At 37.7% G+C, this 26154-nt stretch overlaps 1 protein-coding gene across 9 annotated transcripts in view; it reads right to left on the bottom strand.

The window, feature by feature from the left end:
- The window catches only part of LOC310953864 (neurexin-1a), a gene marked incomplete at its 5' end in the record, with an annotated part of 257217 nt that extends 251963 nt beyond the window's left edge, over nt 1-5254 (bottom strand). For 6 of the 9 annotated variants that reach the window (XM_083923113.1, XM_083923117.1, XM_083923114.1 and 3 more), the window contains one exon: nt 4543-5254. In XM_083923113.1, the coding sequence (XP_083779239.1) occupies nt 4543-5254 (712 nt within the window). Of the gene's footprint in view, nt 1-4524 lie in introns of all 9 variants that reach the window. The other 3 variants (XM_083923108.1, XM_083923112.1, XM_083923119.1) reach the window with 2 other exon arrangements.
- Nucleotides 5255-26154: the final 20900 nt, after the last annotated feature.

The raw sequence follows: 26154 nt of genomic DNA on the forward strand, positions 1-26154 counted from the left end.
AATATAGCAACGCTTAAACCATGGCTGGACAGAAACTTAAAATACAGTAGAAAGTTCAACATGAACTAACAATGGTCCAGCTTGAACAAATGACAAATGGCAGTTGTTTTTTACAGGCACGCGTGTAGAGGGATCTGATGTACCAATGCTATCATTTTTTTTGCATTTGAATACATGTGGCTGAATTTAAAGCTGCTTTGATCTATATTTTTCTAATAGCAATGGGTCAAATGACTATGAGTGGGGCTACTAGAGACAAACACACAAAGATTTATCACCCAGCTCTGCAGTTGCACTCCACTCAACGGGACTTAAGAGCACCTTTCGGCTCATTGTTTTGGTTTTATGACCCGCAGCTTTAATGTTTTAATGCACTCTCACAATATTCTACAGATGTTGGTCCACAAGGTTAGAACATTACTAGGCAAAAAAATGCTTCTAAATGTTTTATGCTTCCTATTCTTCTTGTAATAATTTACAGAAGGGCCTGCGATTTTCAGATGTCATTATTTTGGGGGAATTTAAGTTAAGTTAGTCAATAGTACTCTTGGTCAATCTGATTGCTCCCAAAGTTTCCAATGAAATCTTTTTTTTTTTTTTACCTTTTTATGTATTATAAGTTTTATTTTTAATTGCATTTTAGCTGTATATTTCGCTCACTCAATTGTAGTGAGTGACATTTGTATTTGTCTGTATTGTTTATGTTCATTGTTGTACGATGTTAATGCACCCCTTTTGGCCATTGATTGATAATTTATGTTAACGAGGCGTGAACCTGCTTAAATAAAGGATATCTACAGTATGTTTAGCAGATATAGAGCCAGCTTACCCCAACAGTGTTGGAGGAGACAAAAACGACAAAAGAGTGAATATTTAGTTAAATTTTGTTTAATGTTGCTTTGTGTCTGCTGGATGTGTTATCAGGTAGCTGTTTGCTAGTGTTTGCCATAACAACTGAATATGATGAAGCTGTATAAATATAGCTATCAATATTGTGTTTTCAGTTTGACACGTTGCACCAAAGCACAAAGAAAAAATCAACTAATGCTGCTTTTGGTTTAGAAATGATCAGCTAAGACCAGCACCACTAATCATGTCAGACGTTCACTATGGATATCAAATGTAGATATTAACATAACACACTGCCTATCGAAACTGCTTGTATGTTTTGTTTAATTCTATCAAGCAATGCAGCAGCATGACTGAGAGAGGGTTTCCAGTCCCACACTGCACTTTTTGGCTGTCTGCTGTGACGGCAGCACACGTCTCTGCTGACATATTTCCTGTTTGTCTTTGAGGCTTCTCTTGTGTTATCTTGTTGATCTAATGACGTCAGTTTAGTTTTCACCTACATACTTTGATGTGTTATTTCAGGTTAGGTACGTATAATAAGCAAGCAGATTTACAATGATCGATATAGACCTTCAGGATGAGTTTAAGATGCTGCTCTCTTTGTTTTTCTCACCCACCATTTTGGACCCTTTAAAATGAGTTCATTCAGGAGAACTACAAGTGAATCATTTGTCACTGTTACTGCAGCACCTACAATTAGAAGGAACAGTGTGCTATTCAGGGTTTCAAATCCAGCCAAAGTGTTTTGTGTCTTTAACATTTGTTTTATCTAAAATAAGGACACATTTACTTTATTAATAAATATATATGTTTGTTTGATATATATTTACCAGAACCGGTCAGGAGTCCATCCCATCAAGTAGTGTGTATAGACATGACATGAAAAGGGATTAGACCAAACCTTTAAGGAATTTATTGATGATCAAATAGTGGCTTTCACCTGCATGAAATGGATCTAGCCATCATTGCAAGGGTTTATTCAATACGTTGAATACGTCTCTAAAGAGTAAGTGTTCATCCTTCATGCAGCACAAAGACTATATTTTCTACATGATTCATCTTAACAATTCAATAACAAAACCAATTAGTTCTTTCATGTCCATAAAACTATTAAAATCTGAAGCTTTCCTGGTGTGAAAATTATGATATTTTCCAACAATTTCTTGACTAATGAGACAAACTTACACATAAGAAACAGAGATATAAGATCACATACTTACCTATGATGACATATTTCAGAATTTATTTATTATTTTATCTAAAGCCATCCATAAACATAACGTGATTTTGAAATATGTCATTAAAGGTCAGCAGCTTCCTCATCTAAAGTGTTATTAAGAGGATGCTTCACTTTTTTTTAAACCAGTGATTTTATTGTTATTTACAGTTATTTCTAAAGACAAATTCAGCAGGTAGTGTAATTCATGTATTTTGGAATGTGTATGTTGTACAGTAACACTCTTGCAGTACTCTCGAGTCACAGGTAGGGTCATAGTTTATAAAGCTAATTTGCTTTGACCCAACTCATCTCAGGCAAATACTATTAAATTGATCTTTGAAAAGGGAAAATTAATACGCTTAATTCCCTGAATGATTGTTAAAGATGTGATTTCTTAAACAAAAGATGTGACTTTAATGCACAACATCTTTAGTTAAAAACAAGAAGGTAAGTCTCTGGATAATAACCTGTTGTATATTATATTAACATTAATGTATTGCTTTCACATTTTGTATTAGAAACATAAACAGTTTCCTGACTACAAGAATATCATAGCTTACCTGAGATGGACCTATATTTTACCTATCATAAAAAAATATCTGCCTTAAAATGAGTGAGAATGCATTATGATTTACTAAAATACAAATAATATTCTCCTTTTTTGGATTTCCTCTCCTCTATACTGTAACAAGTGCTGTCTTATTTACCAATGCATAGAAATGGAAAAATGCCAAGTTTACTCCTATGCAAAATAATGAACTCTAAAATCTAGTGACAAGAAAAACAAAAGTGTAATCAACAAACAAATCAATGCCAAATGTAAACTTATTTCCAAAGTTATACCATCTGGCAAGTCCTTTTCAGCAATATCAGAAGTGGAATATTGCAAGTATGGCAACATTAAAGTAAAATACATGTGATTATACTGCACTTAAAGAACAAGAAAGAGAACAATAGTGCCATTTGGCATGTCCAAGTACATTTACTTCCACAGTTAATTTTTGATTTAGATTTATTCAAGGTGCTTTGATGCAGTATGGCAATACAGGCTGCTAGTTCTCACTGATGTGCAGTGGTTTAAATAAACAATTACTTAATGCTGCCCAACACTGAAAGCCTGTTAGTGAACTACAACAATCACTCATTATATCAGTGCAGTGCAGTGGTAAAAGACCCTATGCTCCCTCCCGTTGTATTAACACCATCAAAAAAACATGAATAGGGAAGAAAATAAAACATAAGTTATTTACAGTGTGTAGAAGGCATTCTAATTAGTGGTATTTCATATTTCCCTCAATGACTAATGATAATCAGATGGGGATATCTTATGCTGCAGTAGCAAGTTATCCAATGCTGGCCTAATGAGCTTATTGTTAATAAAAGATGCATGTGCTTGAATGAAGATACATAAGCATATGGGAATGAAATGTAAATCATGCCCTATATGTATTAGCCAGTTAAGATTAATCCATCTGTATAAGAATAAACGTGAAAAAATAGATTTTAAAAAATAACGCACAAACACATCAACCCCTCCCCCACCAACACTCGGCCAGACCAATAAACCTGCTCCTCCCCGCCACAGCCCAGCAGTAAACTGCCAACCTGTGGAAAGCTCTGCACTCATACACTGAATGCTGATACATTTTCATTACAAACATCACAAAGGATGAGAACTAAAAGAGATTCTGATATTATGATCACTAGATTTGGCCATAGAGTGATGCTATTCTCACTACCTCAAAGAACCCCATGTTCTCTTTGTGTATTGATTAGCTGCATCTCTTGCTCTTTTAGTCTCATGCATTACATAGCTGATTTTTTTTCTTTTTTTTATCTGTGAGATATAGGAAATCAATTTGAATCACACGTTTGAGGGAAGTCAAGGCTCAGTCATGATACAGTTACAGTTTTTGTTTGTAGGAAATGATACCATTATGATATAACATAATGTGAAGAGCTTAAAGTATCAATATATTAATATTAACAAAACAATATTTTGGCCCTCTTCTGTTGCCAACTACACAAATCTATTGGGTGCTTTTTATACTGCATGAAATCAATGGCATCATTCATGTTTACTTCATCTGACTCATAGATGATTACTCTTGCTCTTGCATTTGAGTTAAGCCATTGGAGATGGTGTTTCAAAGGTCAACCAATCCCCATGGACCTGCTTTATAAGATTGGAAGACACCTTTGGGGATGGAGAACACCTGCAAGTTTTGCTAATGAGGCCTTGCAGGAGATTCACTCATTACAAACAACTGTATCGCAGATCAGTCACACATATTGTAAGACTAAAACAAACATTTTGCCAAAAAGGAGGGGAATGCATTACTTTAGGACCAATGGTAATTACAGTATGATACTTGAATTTGTTTGAAAAAGTCGGCACTGCAGCTTACTGGAAAGGCTACAGAGAAAGTGTTGTACCGACTGTATGTCTGAACTGAATCCAGAAGTCTTACCTTCACTGCAGTCCTTTCCTTGGAACCCCGTCCTAGAGCAGTCACATGTTGGCTCATTGTTAATTAAGCTGCAGACACCTCCATTTAAGCACAAGTTGGATGCACCACAGAGGTCCTTTAAGACTCCTTCACTGTTGATCATGAGAGACTCCGTGTTGTTGACCTTTATGTCTGTTAACCATCCAGTGAAAGGTAGTTGATCCTTGACTGCAGCTGATGTCAGTCGTAACGCCACAGATCGTAACTCCGGTGGTATTCCACCAACAAACAAATGGCTGAAGACAGTCATATCCCGTCTTTTTGACTTCACCTCGACCCATTTTGTCTCATTGTCCACCTTTAGGGTTGTGTTCTTAAAGTTTCTCCTTATTGTGACTGTGTGCCATTGGCTGTCGTTGACTGCCGTGTCAGATATGACAGTCGCAGGCTCGGCACAGAAGATAGAGAAACGAAGGCTGAGTTTTCCATTCAGTATGAGAAGTTCGAGAAAGTCACAAAATCCCTCATCGTCGAAATAAACTAGCAGCCCATGGGAACTTTTTGTTTTCATATTGAAGCTCATTTCACTTTCGCAACACGCATTCCACACTGGAAATCTAGCCCACTGGCCCTCAGCACCTGTAAATTCTAGACAAGTGCCTATTTCTACAAAACAACAAATGAGCAGCCCAACCCATACAACATGGGCAACATGTGGCTTTTGTAAAACCATTGTGTGATCACAAAATCTGTCCAGGTGGAAAGGGACTAAGAGGGCTGAATTTATTTATAAGAACTTTTGTTTAAGTAAGAAATATTTTGGGTAGACTGACATATAACTGACTGTCTACATGGATAAACAAGTGTGAGCTGATGCATTGTAAGAAAAATTAAAAGCAATAATATATTTGCATAGCAATAGGCTCGGCCAATGCTTACTTCCTGGAGCAAATATCATTACCTTTCACTGTCCAGGCCACTGGCCAAACCTCTCACTGTTTGCGCCAAAATAGTTTGAACTGTTTAAAGGTCCTCTCTGCCATGGCTATTTAGAGCAAAGTGGCAGGAATTCAAACATCCATTGGGCACACTCTATCTAATTTATGTAATTATGGATCAGTCCCTTCTGGTGCCAGTTAGTGTGTGCACTGTTTCATTTGAGTTGAAATGGCAGCTTTAATCTTCATGTTCATGCCAACATTCTTTGGTGGGTAACTCGAAGCCTTGCTCCGGGCTTTTCACCCTGCATCCTCTGTAGCAGTGACAAAAAATGCCATATGGAGACGCTTTGGCTGATAAGCTCAGCAAAAGAAGCTGTCTGTCTGTCAAGGCAGTCCTCAGTCCCAAAGCTCTCTGCAAAAGAAAAGCAAATGTAATACAATATCAGCGTTTTCACCATATCCATTTCCAAATCCACTTTGGCCAAAGCCTCAATCAAAAGTCAGAGTTAATGCTATGATTAAAACAGAAGCACAGCCAATCAAGCACTTATATCCAGAGAGGCCTTTGTTGCAAAAAACATGAGCCCTATCTATAGATGAATATCACCAGGGCTTTCCAGGAAGCATACAGCAGCACCGGACAGTCAGTATCACTGAATCCATGCATTACTTCGTATCGTGTGTAGGAAACCGTGTCTTTTAACATGCAGTAAATCGAAGATCAAACAATAAAAACAACGTGGACATATTCCTGCAATTTAAGAAAAAAACTAAATTATGATTGGCTTTAGTCTGCATCATTTAAGAGACGTTTAGGACAATCCCAGTAAAAACGGAGACGGCTGATTTACAACCGTCATCATTTCTTTTCGGAATAATAATTGTGCTTACAACTTCTGCAGCCGTGAATGACCATTATCAGCCAAATTCCGATAGCTGTACAGTCTGCTATTCACTGGCCTGCCCTCTCATGAGAAAAAGTGCGTCATTTGATTCACAATGGTCGGTTTGTGTAAGAACAACCAGTCGGGCTGCCACGGGGTCTCAGTCAAACCTCCAATAGTCTTCATAATATTCGCATCGTCAGAATTTTTCCGACTATGAGTCGGATTCTGCCTTTACTTCCAAACAACAAACGTGTCAAATAGTGAAATAAAAAGACAGTCACCCGATTGAAACCCTCAGCAATTAGTTCGCATTTCAAACGGGAAAAATGTAGATCGGGTTCACTTGGGCACCGCACTTTAAACAGACTGAAACATCTCCAGAAACAGTAATGACTACAAATAATAAACGAACATCATGCTTCATAAGATACGGGATAATCGCCCTCGGAATTTAACATTCCACATGCTATATTTTGCCAAAATGGGACATCATCTCATCAATAATATACCTAAAGGCTACGTTCACATCTTAGCCGGGATGACGGCTGTAAAGGGCGCACTCTAATTAGTGTTATTTTATGCCCATATCTGCAGCATTTTGTCAGTCGCTCATAAAATGCCTTCCTTCCTTCTTTTTTTAAAATGTATTATTTATGTATTTTTTTTTTTTTTACCTTTGCGCGTACACCTTAGTTCAACGGGACCCTAAATAGTTGGCACAAGAGAGAGAAAAAAATGCGACTCAATGCAAAACACCGCCGGCTGATCTCCTGCAAAAAAACGACTGTCCATTATATTTTCGGTGTGTTTGAGAGCCTGTACCTCAAATCCACTGTGGCGAAACCTTCACATCAAGATCTGCTTTCAAGTGAATCACAGCATCAGCGAGAGAGAGAGAGAGAGAGAGAGAGAGAGAGAGAGAGAGAGAGAGAGAGAGAGAGAGAGAGAGACTCTAACTCCTTTAAAAACCTTACAAGCTTAGTGGAAAAAGAAATTACCTCAAATAGTCCGTGCTCCAAGTTTGTTTCTCGATTTAACAAAAACACAAAACACAACTAAAAAGGAACATGAAACCAGCCGGATGCAGGAGGTGGCGAGCGCTCGACAAAAATCCAGTTATCTTTGTGGAAGAGAAGGTGCAATCTGGTTTCCCTGTTGAGCTTATCCAGCGACTGTCAGGAGCCACAGACACAGCGAATCACGTGTCTCTCAATGATGTCTACCGGGGAGGGGCTGGATGCAGTACCTTGGACAGCGCCTCTGCCTCCAAGCATCCATCCACGGACATTTATGGTTTAGGCAACTTTGGAGATAAGGCTTGTAAAAGTGGTGTGATTGATTAATTGATCGCACTAGAGACACCAAACGCAGGGGATGGAATGGTTTAGGTAGGCTACACGGGGTAGTAGTCAGTGCAGCCTCTTTTCCAATAAAAAACTCGGTTCTGTTTGAATTATTGCAACCGATCAGACACACGTAAACTGAAACAGTCAACGAGTAGTTCTCAGTTCAGGGGTTACCGTGAGAACCAGTTGAATAATTAAATACTCAAGGGGTGTTTAATGCCCCCTTTTCAAGTAGTGCTCTATTTTTTATGGCGTGTTTATGGCACATTGTATATTTATTACCTTCTCTGAGGAGGTTCGTCCTGTATCTCATACTGTATGAATGATAACACAAACAACCGTATAGGACATATAGTCAACATACATACTGCCTGTGTTAAATCTGTGTTTCTCAAAAAATAAAATATTTATAGGAACACTTGATTTTACAGGTCGGTAAATGTTATGGTAAGTAGGTAATAGTTAGCAAGAACTATATTTGAATTTTCTTTGAAATAGCCCCCAAATAACCTCAACATTTACCCCAAAATGTATCCAAAATGACTATAATATTATTTAATGATTATATTCCACTATTTTCCAATATGTGATAAATTAAAGTGACTGATGCAGCTTAAAGACAAAAACAATGTGAATATTTTTACATTAAGATCCCTGTAGGCTATTTTCTCTTGTAAAACCTGCAACCTCTAAAACCAGGTATACATTAGTGAGTTACAAAACTATTTGAGCAACTAGCAAGCCACAGTGGTAATTTAAAACCACACTTAACTGTTGGTTGGTCGGCATATGGTCATTGTCAGCTAACAGAGACTTATGGAAAGAGGTGGGAAGAGATGTGTGGGCAAAAACACGTATATTAATAGAATCTGGGGTCAAATGCAAAAAGATTAAGGTTAGATCCATCTTCTTGTAGGCCTAACTGTACAGACGCTAAATATGCTCCAACTATCTGTCTAATTTCTGCTGATCGGACGTGAGTTGGAAGTTAAGCTTCATTGAGGTGAGTCGATGCAGCTTAACTTTGAACTGGTTTCTGCCAATCTTCTGCAGGCCAGTAAAATTTTAAAGAAATTTCAAAGAAGTAACTTCACGTTGTACAGGCATAAACAAGTTTAATACCATATATTTTTAATACAGATTTGAATTCAATTTAAGACAAAGCTTGCACCCCATCAACACATTGATTTCAGTTCAAAAGGGAACAGTAAGGTAGGCAATTCTCGCCACAATACAATATTATCATAAATAGACACATACAGATTCTCAGGTGTCTTAAGGAGTGATTGCCCACAATATATATCAACAATAAAAAATGATAACAAATCCTCTACAAAAGCATGGTCTTCTCTGAAGCTTGCAATAGTTGCATGCAGTTCAGTATAATCCTTTGGTGTAATATGCATCTGTTCTTTAGTCCACTGTATTCTACCAGTGTTGTATGTGTGTTTTGTGAGATCTTGAAGAACCTCATCTGTTCAGAAACATGTTTCACTGCAGGTGGCAGCAGGGACGAGGGAGGAATATGCTGCACGATCCTCTTGCTCCTTGGATGATCATAGTAATGTAACGTAGTCCATAATAATTCCAGACTCTCCACACACAGAAGAAATACCAGCTTAAAGGTTGAATATGTAGAATCTTTATTAAAGTTTATATTTAAAAAACACATAATATGCCCACGGGGCGTTTTGAGGGGTACAGAATGAAAGTATTGCTTTTCCATAAAAAATACATATTTAGTCTGAATTAATTATATTTTTTTTCGACGGGTTTGACAATGACTTTCTGTCATGTTCTGTTTACATTGTACCAGCCAATAGTTGCCGGTGTCTGGGTTAGAGCTGTCTGTTGCTCGGCGCAGCTACTGTAGGCTGGCACTGGGTGAAATGGAGTTTGCCAATCCTGCAGCTGCATTATTTGTCCCAGCAGCTGAGTGACTAGAGACGGGCAAAACTGAGAGTCAATATAGGCCAAGCATGCACTCGATGGACTCAGATAAAGGAGTTCAACGGCATTAAAACTCACGCCGAAATAGCTACATTTCTCCTTGATCGGTAAGCTAACTTTCATGTTTACTTAGCAGAAATGGTAACAAGTAACAGTAACTGTCAGTCAAACTCCTCTGCAATACTTGTTTTTTGTATGGTGTGATTTGCCAGAGTAGATGTGTTCAAACAGACTCAAACGGACTCTGGTCTCCTGTAGGCTACTGGGCCGGGTCTGACGAACCTGGCCACCCGAGTGCTTTTATTTATTTATTGTTGTGGCGACTACAAAATGCTAGATGGCGGTGTTCTGCTCATTCTCCATATTCAACCTTTGAGTGACTCTAAATCACAGTGTGAAATAATTCCCACATTCTTCAGCATTACCAAACACATGAGAATCTAACAATCACATAATGAAAAAGCATTATAGTTACAGTATTTATCTCACAACTCACTGTCAGAAGCATGAATAACTTAGGCTAGCTTCTTCTAACTTAGCTATTTTCCTAAACGGACAATTTACTGTCTTCGTTTTCAATATTTTTACATCATGGACACCTGTCTGGCTTTTGGAAAAAAATGTGTTTACACTAACCCATCTATATATGCCGTTAAAAGCATGCCAAACCTGTAGGTGGCAGTGCATAGACTGACGAAAACTCACTTTTCCTCTCTGAGTTTTTAGAAAGAATCGTTTTCAGAGGTAAATTCTCCATTTGCGTGTAAATGAAGGGCACGAATGCAGGGAAATGTCTCTGTTTTTAAAAATAACAGTGTACATGTAAACAGGGCCTTAATCATCACTTTTATGACAGAATACAATTTGCAGTTATGAAACACATCATCACACTATACATTTATCTAAAGTTGGTTTTGTAATTAGGTAATGAATAATTTAATAAAAGGTATCAAGTGTATTTTTTGGTAAAACTTGGATGCACAAATCTTACACCTGGCAGAACAGGAGATCTATCCAATCAGCACAGTATCAAGATTATTGTCACCAATGCAGTAGCTGACCAATGTCTTCCCTTCTGTTCCTGAGTTATAGTGTTGGATAATGGCCTTAAACGTTATGGTGCCACTGTGAAGTTTGACCCTTTGAATATAAACTGTCATCACTTTATCGTTTTTTATCTTATTAGACATCTGAATGGAATGTTGTCACAATTATCACATGAATAATTTAGTTATTTTGAGTTAGTCATTTTGTGAGGTCACAGTGACCTTGGCCCTTAAACTCAAAAATTGAATCAGTTCACCCTTGAGTCTAAGTGGACATCTGTGCGACATTTAAAGAAAATCCCTAAAGGCGTTCCTGAGATATCATGTTCACACGAATGGCACAGACGTGAGGTAACAGTGACCTTGACCTTTGACCTCCAAAATCTCATCAGTTCATCATTGATTCCAGTTGGACTTATCACATTGAGATATCATGTTTACAAGAATGTGAAGGTGTAATTTAAATAAGATTGCAGTAAGTAAGTATGACAGGTAACCATGCTGTTTACAGCTAACACATGCTATGCTAGCACCCGGCTCGCAAGAGATCCACCGGACAGCAAAAACATCTTCAGCTTTGAAACAAATGAGTCACCATGGCAAGAAATATACTATTGATTCCTAATCAAAATAACATTCACAGCAGCATGCCTTGAAAATCACCCTCTATCTTTCTCTCTCTTTCTCTCTCTGTCTGCACATTTCTTGAACAGACTGTATCTACAGTAAAGATGGAAGATGTGTCTCCACTTCCTCCCAGTGTAACAAAGTAAAGCAAAGCGGTCCAGTTATAATTTTGCAACCAGTGTATGCACCGTAGTAATCGGACAGTATCTAAGTCTGGCTCATACACTCACCTGACCAATCGCAATCAATCACAACTGTCAATTGTGACATTTCACCCTGTTTTCATAGCATCAAATAACTAATTAAATCAGAAAAATTAACATTTGAACATACAACAGCATGATAACAACTACCTTAAATGACATAAATCATCTCTGAAAAAAAAATGTACATATGCTTTGGTTTTTTAGTTTGACTCATCCAGCTATTTCCTCATGCTTATTGAAAATAGTGAAGTAAAATTATTAAACAACATTGGGTTATATTTTGATATGTTTTGGTGAAATATGGGAGTAATTTTAAAGCAATTTCAAATCTGTTACTTGCTGAAATTATCACCTACTTACCATGCAATTTGCGGAACTGTAAAATGGTACAGATGTTCACTAGGAAATATTTAGTGATTGTTGATATGAATGCACATTTGCTTTCACAATAAAGATGGCACTATTTATCCAATAAGTGTGCCTACCATTAGCAGAAGATATCTGATCATGGACTCAACCTCTGTAGTAAAATACTCAATTGATAGCTACGTACATTAATAGTCTGTTTCCTTCCAGTAACTACTTTGAGTTTGAAACAATTAACTGACTCATAAAAGTCAAGGATGTGGGAGGATGACTAGAATTTTGCTATAGTAATCGCCAGGCTAGTGTGTAAAAACTGGGCATATGAATGAGTAAGTGAGCTGTAGTTCAGTATATCAACAAGATGTCCTTGAACAAGGCACTTAAAGCTTGAAGAATGAAATTGCTACTCAGTGGCAGAAAACACAAAGGTAAAAGAAACATATTTTTTTGCTTGCACAATACAGGAAAGGTCACTAACTGTGGACGTTAAGACATATTTTTAAACAATGCCTTTTTGATGTGAAGAGCACTCCTAATACCACTTACTGACATTTTTAAGTTGATGCTTGCGGCCTCGACAAGTCTTTATGTTTTATTATCGTTAGGTTGCTAGAGCAGTGTATTTTTTTCTTGCAGTTCCAGGAATTATAATTTTCTCGAACTTATTTTACAGTAACTTATAGGCTCTATAACTGCCTGTGGTCTCAAGTCTTGATGTGTTGTTATATATTAAATTAACGTATAGGCTCTAATAAAGTGGCGATTGCTCTAAGAGCTCAGCTCAATTTCCCCTAAAAAAATAAAAAGTGGTGAAATATCTTCTGCAGTGTGTACATTTCATTGACTAAAGGAACTAGAAAGCCATCATCTTTTGTTCAGAATCAGCTACTTATTACAGGTCACCGACGCAACTTTCTTCTCATTCATCCCCACAGCGCCACAGCGATTTACAGAGTCGGACGCTAAGCTTTACTGACTTTAATTGGGAAGCGTAAAGCGGGTTGTACCACTGCAGCGAATCTAGACGGTCATTGGATAAATGCTGGGCTTTGTCTCGGCCATTAGACACTCAGCGTCTCTGGGGGTCTATGGGACAGTGGGCTGGCCCGGACGCTCGGCTTCTGCATGATGATTTGATGAGCTGTCTGATGTGGTATCCTTTTTTGATTGACAGCTAAATGAGCGAATCAGCGATCTTGAAGAATAAACATCCAGCGGAGCATTTTCTATTTTTTTCATTCCGTTGTTCTGAACTGTTCCAGAGACTTTGTCTTTGTAAAAAATGACTAGCGTTGTGTTTGGCGACTCTGTTCTGTCACTCGGCGGTTTCTTTCCCCAACAAGCAGCGGCAGCGGCTCCTGTCCCCCTGTCACGATCACTCACACTCACAGGCGGTCACACTTCACAGTAGCCTGGCGCAGCAGCTCCAGCTGGGCCAAGACTGTTTAAGCAGCCTAGCTCTGCTGGCCATTGAGAGGACACTGGTCAAGTCCCTGGAAAAGGCGCCAAGTTGGTACGACAAGGTCACAGATAATTTTCTTAAAAGGAATGAAGGGTAGATTTTACATATAAATAAACAAACACATTTATGATGCAGGCTAGAAAAATGAGCTTCCCCTCCTTGAAAGACAAGCAGCTGACACTGCTCTAATACTGTCTGTTCTTCACATAGAACAATGCAAAGCATACATGCATGTTACATTCATTTTCTTGTATTGGAGCCTGTCTCCAACCAGTCCACCGATCCACACAACCACATTGGTTGTTTGCTCCTACAGTTAAATACCACCAAGCAGCAACCTCTAGGTCTGAGAAATTAAGTCAGTGTGGAAGTGTCACAAACTGCAGTCCATCAAGTGGCCATTTAAGGGTTGGCTCCACATATCAAATCCCCATAGCCTCATGTTAAAATGCCCAACTTTACAGTAGAAATATACATGTTTACAGCAACACCACAGCAAATCACCACAACACAACAGTGAGACACAAAAGTGTTTATTTTAGAAAGGATATATGAATATAAATAGGGATCCATGGTGTGGAGAACAGATGTAATATGTTTGTTACATAAAGCTTGCAAACTGTGAAAAGGATTCGATTCTCAACAGTGTACCAACCTTTTATATGTCTAAAAGTAGTTGCAGTGAATCTTGTTAGCTCATATAATTTGTGTATGACATCATCATTAATCATAAGCATGCTTTCATAAACATTTAAACTTTAACTGGCCATAGTATTGGCTTATTGGTTGCAACTGATAGCTTGCAAATAACTGAACTTGTGATTTTTAACTTTAGTGAACTCGAAATGTCAAGTTACAGGATTGTAGTCAATTCAAACTTCTCTCAATGCCTCTAGGCTTAGGTTTGGTAGCCCATTGAGACCAAACTTAAGAGAGAAATACAATGTAAATGCTAGTTAGATTGAAGTAAAATACTTGACTAAACTAGACTAGACTTGGAATAAATGAAAAAACATAAAGGACATACAGTATAAGACTGTAGACTGACTGAACAATTACTGTTTAAAGGAGCAATAAGCAGAAATGCATTATTTCTAGATAGAAACAATTAAAAAAAATCACTATGTGAAGAACGAGAGGTGAAATTTCAACTGGAGTATAGGATGACTTCACATACCAGCTCTCTGTGTTGATCTCCAGCCTAATTTCTACAAGCCGGTCTGTGCGTTCATGTGAAGCGCCTCCTCCTCCCTCCTCTTAGAGCCCTTGGCCCCCTCCCTCCCTACAAAACGGGACAGCCAGTGAGCAGTGCCAGCAGCTATTAGGGGGTGGAGAGTAGAGGCAGAGGGAGGTGTAGCTAATGGCACACATTGTTTTGGTCTACACAGGCAGTTCTCAACAGCAAACCTAGTGGTGAAACAATTTCGCTTTTTGCTCCTTTAAAGAAATTGTATTATCTCCCGAGTAAACATTCATCCCATTATTGTTCCATTAATGGCATGAGTAAAAAACAAGAACTCACAACTGCAAACAAATAGGGCTGTGGAAAGGTTAGACATTGAATGATGTGTATTTATTCCAACTTTTGAGGTTACACTGTTGCTTGTGGCACTCACAGATTGAAAAGAAGAGAGAGAGAGGATGTATTCAAGGTCTAAGCTTCCTGGATTCAGAGCAGGATAAGATAAGGCAGCTTTTTGTTCAGACAGTAATAACATTTCACAAAGTAATTCTAGTTTAAAAATCTAAATCTAACAAGTGTAAGTCCGGCGAAAATGGACCCCATGGTCTTTTTCGGCATGAAAATACATCAAACAAGCAATCGAGACAGTTTTTTTCATCGATCAACCATGTATAGAAAATGCCTGGTGATACGCTAACAGCCCCAAAAGGCTTACTCTAATTAGCTTGGGCAGAGCGCTGAACGCATCCAAAACGGCCTCTTTCTAACCATTAATATTTCTCAAAATACCACCAAACCTCTGTGGTAGCATGATTAGGGTACCTACACATAAAACAAAGCACGGAGATATCAGATACAATGACCCACAGCATCAAGACATTTCAGATAGGTTTTGAAATGTCAAACAATTCTCAGAACAATTCTTGGTTCCTATTCCAGTCTTTTTGCATAGCAGGGTAAACATATCCTGGTCAAGCCTCTCTGAAAGCAAGAAATGGAATCTATATTTATCTTCTTATCTTACTCAAAACGAATCAGGTAAATCAAGTATATTTACCCGAATGTTGGAATACACTATTATTTAACCACGTGTACCATAAAACTACATGACCTCCTGCTCTGCTGTAGTTTCTTTGTGGTATGTGGTTATGTGGCATGTGCATAAATTAATAAACAAATGTTTATAATTTGTCTGCCAATCATGGAAGACGGCAGGGAGGGATCTCACGTCTGGTTATCTAAGATCTGCATTATGTAACCGTGGTAACACAAAAGCATTTTAAGCTAAACTCAGCTGGGGGATAAAACAATGGTGTGTTTTGATTGTGTTTTTTTATGTCAGCTCCTCATTAAAACTTAAGTACTGGACAACAATATTTGACCAATTCCACCATATTAGGGTATAACATACCATTTTCCTGTGCTTTGTTTCTCATCATCCATCATTATTTAGACAGATGCAGTCCAGTTGCTCGTGACCAATTACACCAACAGCAGATTATCGTTTCTAGACAGTGACAATCCATTTTGAAATCTGGCCCTGGCAGATTTTATTAGCTGCAGCTTGCTAGCTAGCTAGCTCACTAAGCAGTGTCACTGCCCTCCATGATGCTTTGTTGTCTCCCGGTATCTTCTTCACAAGCAACAGTAGTGGGTCATGAGTGGATCTGGACCGTCATGCTCGTATGTAAGTGTGCTGTCAGCTCATTGGTCACAGAGCAGGAGATGCTGAGAATAAGTTTACCGTATTCTAAAAAGTCAGCTGGAGATAGGGTTGCCAACCGTTCCTTGAAAACAGAATCATCCCGTATTCAGAAACAAAAGTATTTCAGCTCAATACGGGACACATACTTTTGTTTCTGAATACGGGATGATTCTGTTTTCAAGGAACGGTTGGCAACCCTATCTCCAGCTGACTTTTTAATGCTATCTTGTTCTAAAATTAACATCATGTCAAAATTGTATTAAATATAGGCTACACTTGACTCAATACATATTTACAATGCTTTAAGATTGAAGGTAAAGCTACATCTCCCAAAGTGGCGGCTAAGCCTACTTAAATATGTTAGACAGAGATGAAAATGTACACTTTATTGTTTAAAGTGCATGTTTCAATCCTTACGTTACAGGAGAAATGAGTCAGTCACAGGGTCAATAGTCAGTTTTTTATAACAGTTTCAACACACAATTAACAGTAACCTACAAGCCTATGATTCTGAGTGAACATTGTTTAATAGGCTGCAAAGATAAATATCTCTAAGAAAATGCATGTTGAGTATAAACGCGAATGTGCTGTGGTATTATTGAACTGTTTCTTAAACTGGGCAATGGATCTCAAATATGGACCACAGGAACATAGCCTTCTGTATGCAAAATTCTCCCATGTTAATTTGTCTTCCCCAGATTAATTTAAGAATCTGTATATGTACTGTGTATTTACTTTTTGCAATTCTGAGCCTCACAAGAACATTATTTTTCGTTTGGTTTGAAGATTTTCTGGCAGATAAAGTATTCTCCTTTGCATCAGACACCACCTTGGTGCAGAGTTTTCTGCTATAATAAAAAAAAGATGTAAATGACTAAATTTTACAATTGGATTCTGTATTTTACGATTACTGATACTTGTTTTTATGTTAGGGCCTGAATTTCTATGTGACTTAAAATTAGAACAACTTCAAATGTAATGATGAAGATGATGATGTCTTTTTTATTTGAAAGTTGAATAAGGGTTGCTAAATAATTTATAATTTTTTTAAATTCTGTTTGCTTCATTGAGGTGAGACGGTGGAGATGGTTGTGGTTACAGAATTGGCTGTAGGTGGAGAGACAGGGTGGCTCATCCAGGCAGCCGGGATAGCTGCATGTTATCAGGCTGATTAGCAGCCATGTGCTTGCTAGTTTTGCAGTAAGGCTGCTAATTAAAGACACATCCCATCGACGAAAAAAAGAGCTGACAAACATGGACCTACAGTTGCGTTCAAAACCATACTTTAGCTACCAGAACAGGCTAGACAGTACACTTGTTATACATTTGATATAGTTTATCTGCCTGTTTGCAATTCAGTGTCTCTGTACCAGAGGTGTTTATGGCAGGTATGATTATAAGATGAAATATTATAGGAAAATTGGCTAAAAATGCCCTGCATACCCAGGTGTTTTTAATTACCATGGGTGATTAGGTCAATAGGTGGTGCTATGATGAATGGTGATATAATAAAATTATGACTCTCTATTATTTTTATTCCTCCATCTTCTGTACATTGATGAATATTTTCTTTTAAATTCATTGACTCAGACCGGTCCCGTCGATCATATAGCAGGGTTATTCATCCATGAAACCTGATGTCGTCCATACAATGAGGGTCAACCCTACCTTTTCTCTTAGCCTCTGAGTTCTCGCGATTCTTTCATTAAAGTTGCTCTCAGCAGCTTTGTGAAATGTCTTGAAATCACGAAATCAATTTTGAAATGAAATCATTGAGTGTGTTACCTTAGTGTAATTAGAATCAGAAGAGGCTCTACTAAATGGGCCCTGTGTGATATATTTCCTTAAACTTGGTTTGACAACAATCCAATTTGTCTACCATAAATAATTATTTTCACCTTAAAGCCATGAAACATAGTCTCATTCTATAGCAGTGATGGCACAATGGACACATAAAAGCTATGAAAAAATGCAAAAAGTGCTTTACAAACAAATTTTCTCCATTGTTTTCTGGGATTGACCAATGTTTTGCTCTTCTTTAAAAATTGTACAAGTGGTCAAGGGCATGAAAGAGAGAAAAAAACAACTCCTGTCCACTTGTCCATCTCAGTCCCCCATTGTTCAATGCAAGGAAACATGAGTTTGAGCGCAACACTGGTCACTTTTCCATTACACTGTGACTTTGTACATTTACTTACAGTTTATAAAAAAACATTTTAAACCTCTTTATATATATATATATATATATGTATATATATATATATATATATATATATATATATATATGTATTTATTACTTGTCATTATACATATACATTGATACAGAGCCTGGGAGGTGACATGGCTGATATTTTATTTAAAGCATGTGCTAACATGCACGCTGTACATTGATTACATACCTGTTTACGTTCTATTTTGTTTATTTGCAAATACAACCTTATCTGGGTAGGTTTCTCCATTTTTTGGACATGTGCCATAACATTTCACTCAACACACCTGCCCTTATAGTGTTGGGAGAGTTACCAAATGCTAAAAAACAATTTTAATTAATGGGATTCATCATCCAGGAAACCTGGGTAAGAGCACAGATATGGAGTTGATTTCTCTTATTTCGTCTCTTAACAGAAAATCAATAGAATGTTGCTGCATGAGGCCCAATGTCTTTTTATCCACCATATATGAGTCTTCATCCCACTAAAGTATAGCCGCATTTGTTTCATGAGAGTTTCACTACTCACCAGCTGGGACCATTTCTCTCTCCCTATTGAGAGCATCTGTATCCCCAGATTAAAGCTGATTGAATTTAGAAATCTGTATCATTACAGTTATTCAATTAGGGGAGAGGGAAAGGGACATTGCAACTTTGAATTTCATTTCAGAGGAATTAATGAAACGTAGGATTGTGGACCATAAAGAGCTGGTCACATGTCCAGCCTGAATGAGCTTACTGATCGTATTGACTCATACATAATGACCCTACTGAAGATGCATGAGAAAAGCATCAACTTGCCCAAAAATCAGATTAAAACCTGCATTTCGAAGCCTGAGCAAACAGTCTGGAACAAATTGCTTTACTCCTTATCGACATCAGATGCAGGAATTATTGAATCAATTGATTTTTGACCCTTACTGTTTCTTTCACAGTATTTATTTGTTTTGTGCAATACTTTTTTAAATTGTATTTCCATTAGTAGTAGTCTAGAGTGGTAACTGAGTGACACATGGGTTTTTCTTCTCATGTCATTTCATTCCATTCAAATATGAGATAGATTTACCTGATTTAAATCATTGTTACAACCATGAGCAATTTAATATATAATCAAATGTGTACTTAGCTTTAGCAGGCTGGATGGAACACTAGCATGACATTGAAGCGCCGAGTGAGTTTTGTGGGTTTATAATGTTAAAAAAACAATGTTTCCCATTTCACATTTACCATGATCTGCCCGGCAGCATAGACTTATTATCTAACCTGCAAAAGACTCAGGGTCTCATTATTTTGACGAAGTTATCAAGCTATAAAGTTTTAACAATGTATCATCTTAGAGCACAAGGTCTTTGTCACTTCAGATCTTACCCCAGCCATAACCAATGTGTATGATAGCTGTGTATGCATAAGATTGCTGGTACAATCAATTCAATTCATGGGTCAAAGTTCACTAAAGTTGAAAGTGCCCAGATTTGACAGAATTAATGGAAATAATGGAAATGACCATTTGTATATCAATTAACTGAGTGTTGCCTTGAATTCTTGAGGACAATGTTTTTGTTGCATGACTCCACATTAACGGAGAATCAACTGTAGCGGAAGTGTTGTTAATAGTAAGGTTTTAGCGCAAATGCACGTGTTTGGAAAGTATTGAGCATACTACTGGAAAAATTAGATTTGGATTATACTACATGAGTTGTGTAACCTGACTCCGCTAGATGGCTTGATTCGCATAATTTCCATTTGCTCTGCATATCCATCTGGGAACTCTCCGTTGGAGATCTTTTGGGAAGAGGTGGAAATACTGGTTGTAACCACCTATGTTGGTGATAGACAGGCCAAATCAACCAATCAGATCAACTAAGCGTATGACATGCTAACAGAATGTCGGGGCAAAGTAAACAACATGTTTTTAAAGGATATTTTCCGTTTGTGTAACATGAATAGGATAAAAGGCACAATATTAGCTGCCCAGCCCATATTCCAACAGAAGGATCCAAGAAAAAAAAAGCGGCAGCAAGTAGCCATAGCTGCACTCATCTAATCCACACCTGTCACCGTTGTTAACACTGAATAGTCGCTTCTCGTTGCCTCACAATTCGAGCCGCCTCAAAACCAACACTGATTGGTTCAGTCGCTTGGGCAACCTTCCCCAAATGTTCTTTGCCGCAGGTTACCAGAATGATCTGCGAGTAAAATACAATAGAGCTATGAGTTGTGTGAGAGTTTGTAAATGGATGTTTGATACAGTTTTACAGTTAAACCTGGCCTCCTATAACTTCATTATATCAAGACTTTCTCCTTCTTTTGTATCGTCTATTCTCTACACACACAGGCATTCCACAAAAACAAAGAATTTGACAAGAATTCAAGGCAACACTCTGAGAAATTGATAAACAAATGCTCATTTTGAGGGTGAATTATTCATTGTACTCACCAAGAGCACAAAAAACAAACATTGTTGCTTTGGTTGAAAGATAATACACTGATATGATGTATAAATAAATAAATATGGGGGATTTCAATTCATTTTTCATGTTTTCAGTGGTAGGGTTTCATTGCAGCCCCAGACCATTCACAGCCAAACCATTACCATGACAGACTGGAACAGAATAAAAGTCACACTATACAAAAAACATTCAGATGTCAAAGCTGAAGTGAATGCTTTTTATATACTGGTGTCAAGGAGAACAGATCTGTTATCTATGTGTGTGTTAAAAACCACTGGCTTTTACAAGTGTCTCAGTGCATTTTAGAGCTCCACTCTCCAAACACTGTTTTTTGTATCAAGCCTTCTTGTTCCCTACTGGAGTTTGTGTGGAATGCATCATTTCCCTTGACCCTGCTTTCTATCCATACTGAATCTAGTACACACTATTACCCCTTTACCTTTACTCATACCACTTGGTCCAGCGTTTGAGAAATTCATCCTGAAAGATTGTCAGTAAAACGCAAGGGATCATCTCAGGCAGCACAATACTCATGGATTTATGCAAGATGAAAGATTGATTTCCCTCTTGCAGGTCTTCATCCACTCTTATCTGCACAATTCATAAGATCTTCAATCTGTGTTGCCTTGGGGACTTTAATAACTATGTGTAAATAAACATGCAAGCAACTGTCTGTCTGCAGTATCTGTTTGTGTGTGCAAGCATGTGTATGATCCCTGCACATATCTGATGAATAATGGATTTGAACAAGAATTGTCAAAAGTATAAAGGCAAACCTTGACCTTGGTCATATCAGGAAATGGGCATTGATCCTCACTGAAGCATGCGGCATCATTCCTTATTTTTCTTATTTTTCTCTATGAAGTGTAACAAATGCAAGATGAATTGCACACAAGTGTAGGTGGAGTTCCTAAAGTTGAGAACTATTCATTCAGCTAGAATAGCTTGCTTTCTTGCAAAATGCATCATGACTGCCTTTTGTTCACAAGGTGTCATTTCACATTTCTTTGACCTTTACTTATCAACCTCCCTATACACAGGATTAGCATCTCTATGGATATGATTAAATCTCGGTTTATTTCACACTTTATTGAACTGTGAGTCTTACACAACAGCTGAACTTGGCAAAGTCCATGAGTTCAGTGTGTGCTGGAAAGGGAGTTACAAAGGAGCAGCGGTATCATTGGCCAATATCTGTAAAGCATATGATAATATAGAATAATATTCATTGGAGTGCAAGCTGGTGTGAAATGGCCTGATAAAATGAGAATGTTGACACACCTGCTGATCACAAATAGTAATCCCAGCATTTTATGGCAGCTTCTTTGCGTTATCATTTGGGACTGTCAGTATTGCCACAGAAAAGTCTTTTTACTGAACACAGGCTCAGAACCTCCAAAATAGAAAAAAAGCCTAACATACAATACAAACATACACAAAACACAAGCAAACACAAGCACATGCTATAACACAATCCATTTTAACCCATGTCCAGCTTATTGTATATCCTGAACTTACTGTATGCTAAACACAATACATTTTAACACATGTCCAGCTTATTGTAGATCCTGGTTGCTGTCCAGGCATGGAAAACATGGAACAATATTACGTAAATAGCAAACATACAAAAAAAGGTTACTATATTAGTATTACAATACATCTAAAGGGTCTACTAATACAGTTGATACAATACAATGGTTAGTATCAGATTAACAATATGTTTGGTAAAAATATAAACCGGGAATTATAAGCATGATTCCAATTTTAAAATACATTAATAAAGAACGTTATACCACCATGCACATGTGCACACATTACAATACTTCACAAGTCTCCCAGAACACCAGCCTGGTCTCTAGTGAAATCACCATCCTGGCCTCAAACATTGGGAAATCTTGAAATTATTTTGTATTTACAGCAGAAAAAGGGCAAAACATCACATCACAATACAGTGCAAGTTATGACCATAATTGGCATTGAGGTGATCAAAAAGTAATGGAAAGAAATCAAGTTTTGTTACTTTAATATTGTGATACTTGGATTAGGTTAGTAACTACAATTTCCCATGCAAAAATCCTTACCCGCTACCATCTGGTGTGTACTGTACTGTATATCAATTATGAGAATAACAGAAAGCCTACAAGTCACTGTAGTTGTCAGCTGACAAGTCTCTTCTGCATTTAACATGCAGTGGGACGTGCGTACATGCCACCTCCTGCGAACGTCTGCATTTTGCATGGTAATTGGCCACCACGGCACATGGAAAATAGGATATACAGAATAATATTGCAATTGTGGATATAGTTAAAAGCAACTACTAATATAACGTGAGGTATTGGTAATTGGCATGGTGAGTAAAATATGAACACACACTTCAAGGGATGGGAACTAAGAACTAGCTCCAGTTGAGAACCGGTAACAAATTGGAATCGAACCGAAATTGTACGCCTCTGAACGTATCAATTTTTTTTATCAATGCCGGCATGTTTTTCTAACAGTTCCAAATTGCAAAACAATGATGTTAAACTCAAGCATCTAGCTGCTTGAAACTTGCAATGAGGAGGAGTGTGGAGAGGAAGAAACCGTCTAAAGCAAAGCATTAAAATAACATTAGCCCCATAGTGGCAGATTTTTTCTAAGAAACACCTAAATGAAAACAAATGCTTCTCTAATAACATATTCTGTGTTCAGACTAAAACTGTTACGTTGATGTTGAAAACCTGTGTAGGCCCTAATTTTGTTTCCACATAGAAAATAAACCAGGAATCAGCAGAGAATCAATAAAGAATCCGACTGATCAGCAGAATCGATACCGGTATTGGTATCAATACACTCTTATCAGTTCCTATGCCTACACACTACACACTACTTCTGTGTAACCACAACATTGATTGTTAAATTTTAATCAGCACTCTACAAATGATACATTCGACTTTCCTATTCCTATGAATGTATTTTTGTTACTCTCTTCACCTGTCTTGCTCTGCTGTTTTTTTTCCAAACCCTAGAGTCAAGAGGTTTTTTAATACATTATTGATTGAAATATCACATCCTAATGCTTTTTAAAACAATGTGTTAAAAGCAGCCTGCTGTCACTGTGCTCAGCAGCAGTGTTGTGACTGGAATGCAGTGATAAAGGGACGACTAGGCAGACACTCTGAATAAGTGATTAATGGCCAAGAAGCCCTATTGTTCTTCTGCTTAAAGATTTCTTGTCTTTCACTTCATTAAACAGCAAGATCAAGTGGTTTTTCAACAGAGAGTTTTGAATTGCACGCTGTTGGAGCGATGCCCGTTATCTAAATGTGTACTATGACACCGTGGTGGAGGACAAGTGATAAATCTTTGAGTAAATTAAATGAATGTATGGTAGTTATCCGATACCGATTGAACGATTTCTTTCCACATACTTTTAACAGTCATTTTTTTATATTGTGATTAACTATGGAATAATTTCCAACATGAAGAACCAGTGTCCCGGTGCTTTCTCAAGATTATTGGTAGTTAAAGTCACCCATCACGCCATGGTGATATAATCTACATAATGTAAATAGCTGTACTGTATAATCATAGTCATAATGCCCATGTAAACCTCTTGTTAAACGTTGTTCTCTAGTAGTATTTGTATATAGGGAACAACTAATTAATTTACCCTTTCATCTGTTCATAGACATGATTTTTTTTCATGCAGATAAAAGGAACTATTCACTAAAGTTGGCTGTGAGCTGACCCTGGATTTTTTCCACAGCACTCCAACGAGCGTGGATGAGAGAGCATTCACTTGGTGGTTAGAATTCCTCAATGCAACTAAAGCCCAGTTCAGACCAAAATGTTCAGGTCTGCAACGTTCTGAAACCTGCCAGTTCACACCAGTGAGACGAGGCGAGATGGTGTATCATCTCCATAGCAACACCCCTCAGTACTTCCGTTCTAACCTTCCTTATTTAATAAACACTATATAGGGTATAATGAGTGAGTGAATGAGGGAATGATTTCGAACACAGCTCTAGTCTCTTATTCGGGTTCCCTGTAGCTACACTAGCACTTAACCCATGCATCCAATAGCATTTTCTAGTCATGGCTAGCATTGCTAGCATTACAGGTACTTCAATGGCATTGGTGAATCCAAACTACCCTTTGAAGCACAAAAGTCCATAATAACACATACAAATTAACCCACCGGTAGACCAGCAACTCCTGTGTTTTGCGTGGTAAAATTACTGTTTTTGTGTGCTGATGGTGTGCAGACTGACATCTACTCTAGGTAATATACAGACAATGGATTAGTGCCTTGTGCAACCATGATTAAAAAAAGAGAAAGCGCAATATCTTCATTGCTTTCTGTTGGTCACATAACATATCCAAACTACCATTTTTTTGTGGAAGGAAATGTGTTTTAAAGTGGACTAATGAGTATCATTATATAACCATGTGTTGGTGTTTGGTCCAGCTTTAAAACAAGCATTGCATTATGGGGTTACAGCAGTAATGTTTCCAACAGTAATAACCCAATGCAATAAGGGTGTGTATTATAAGGGTAGACACTATCGGGCAGCAGAGTGTTTGAGACAGAGACAGGAAGCAGGTCAATGACTACCTGGCAGCACTGGAGTGGAGTTAACTCTAAAAGTGCTTATACAAGTAAATCTGTATAACACTTACTGGGAATGACTGGCCGTGGTTTGTTTCCACTGTCCACTGGAAGCTTTTCAGAAGCTTTTCTTCAGCAGCGAGGATTTGTTGCACTAATCACATTTTGTTGCTCTCTCTTTCTCTCCTCAACTGGAGGCTAATTACTTTTTTGTTTTACAATAATTCCAACAACAATAAGACACATACCGTTTTTGAAAAATAAATCTTAAAACATCAAGCACATTAAACATTCAGAGCATTTTGGACCCCGTCTTATGCAGTTGTGACTGCTCAGAGTTTATCCTCTGAGCTCAAGATAATTTATTATAAAGAACTTGAGGTAGAGTAAGTTGGCCAGATGGTCAGCTGAGAGCAAAAGTTGTACCTTGATGACTTAGCACAGTGAATGGCTCTGGTACCCTTCAAAAATGATGCCTACATATGCAACAGAGCTGTATAGTTACAAGTTAGACCTCCTGATTCAAACTCATTTGACAAGCTGGCTTTGTCTCAGTAGGGACCACTTGGTTCTCTTTATATTTATCAGAGTGGGCTCCAAAATGAGTTCAATGGTTTGACTATCTATTTTTTATTTCATTTGTAATCCTTAAAGTTATACCCCA

This window comes from Echiichthys vipera (assembly GCF_963691815.1).
Source record: "Echiichthys vipera genome assembly, chromosome: 11".
NCBI classification, from domain to species: Eukaryota; Metazoa; Chordata; class Actinopteri; order Perciformes; family Trachinidae; genus Echiichthys; species Echiichthys vipera.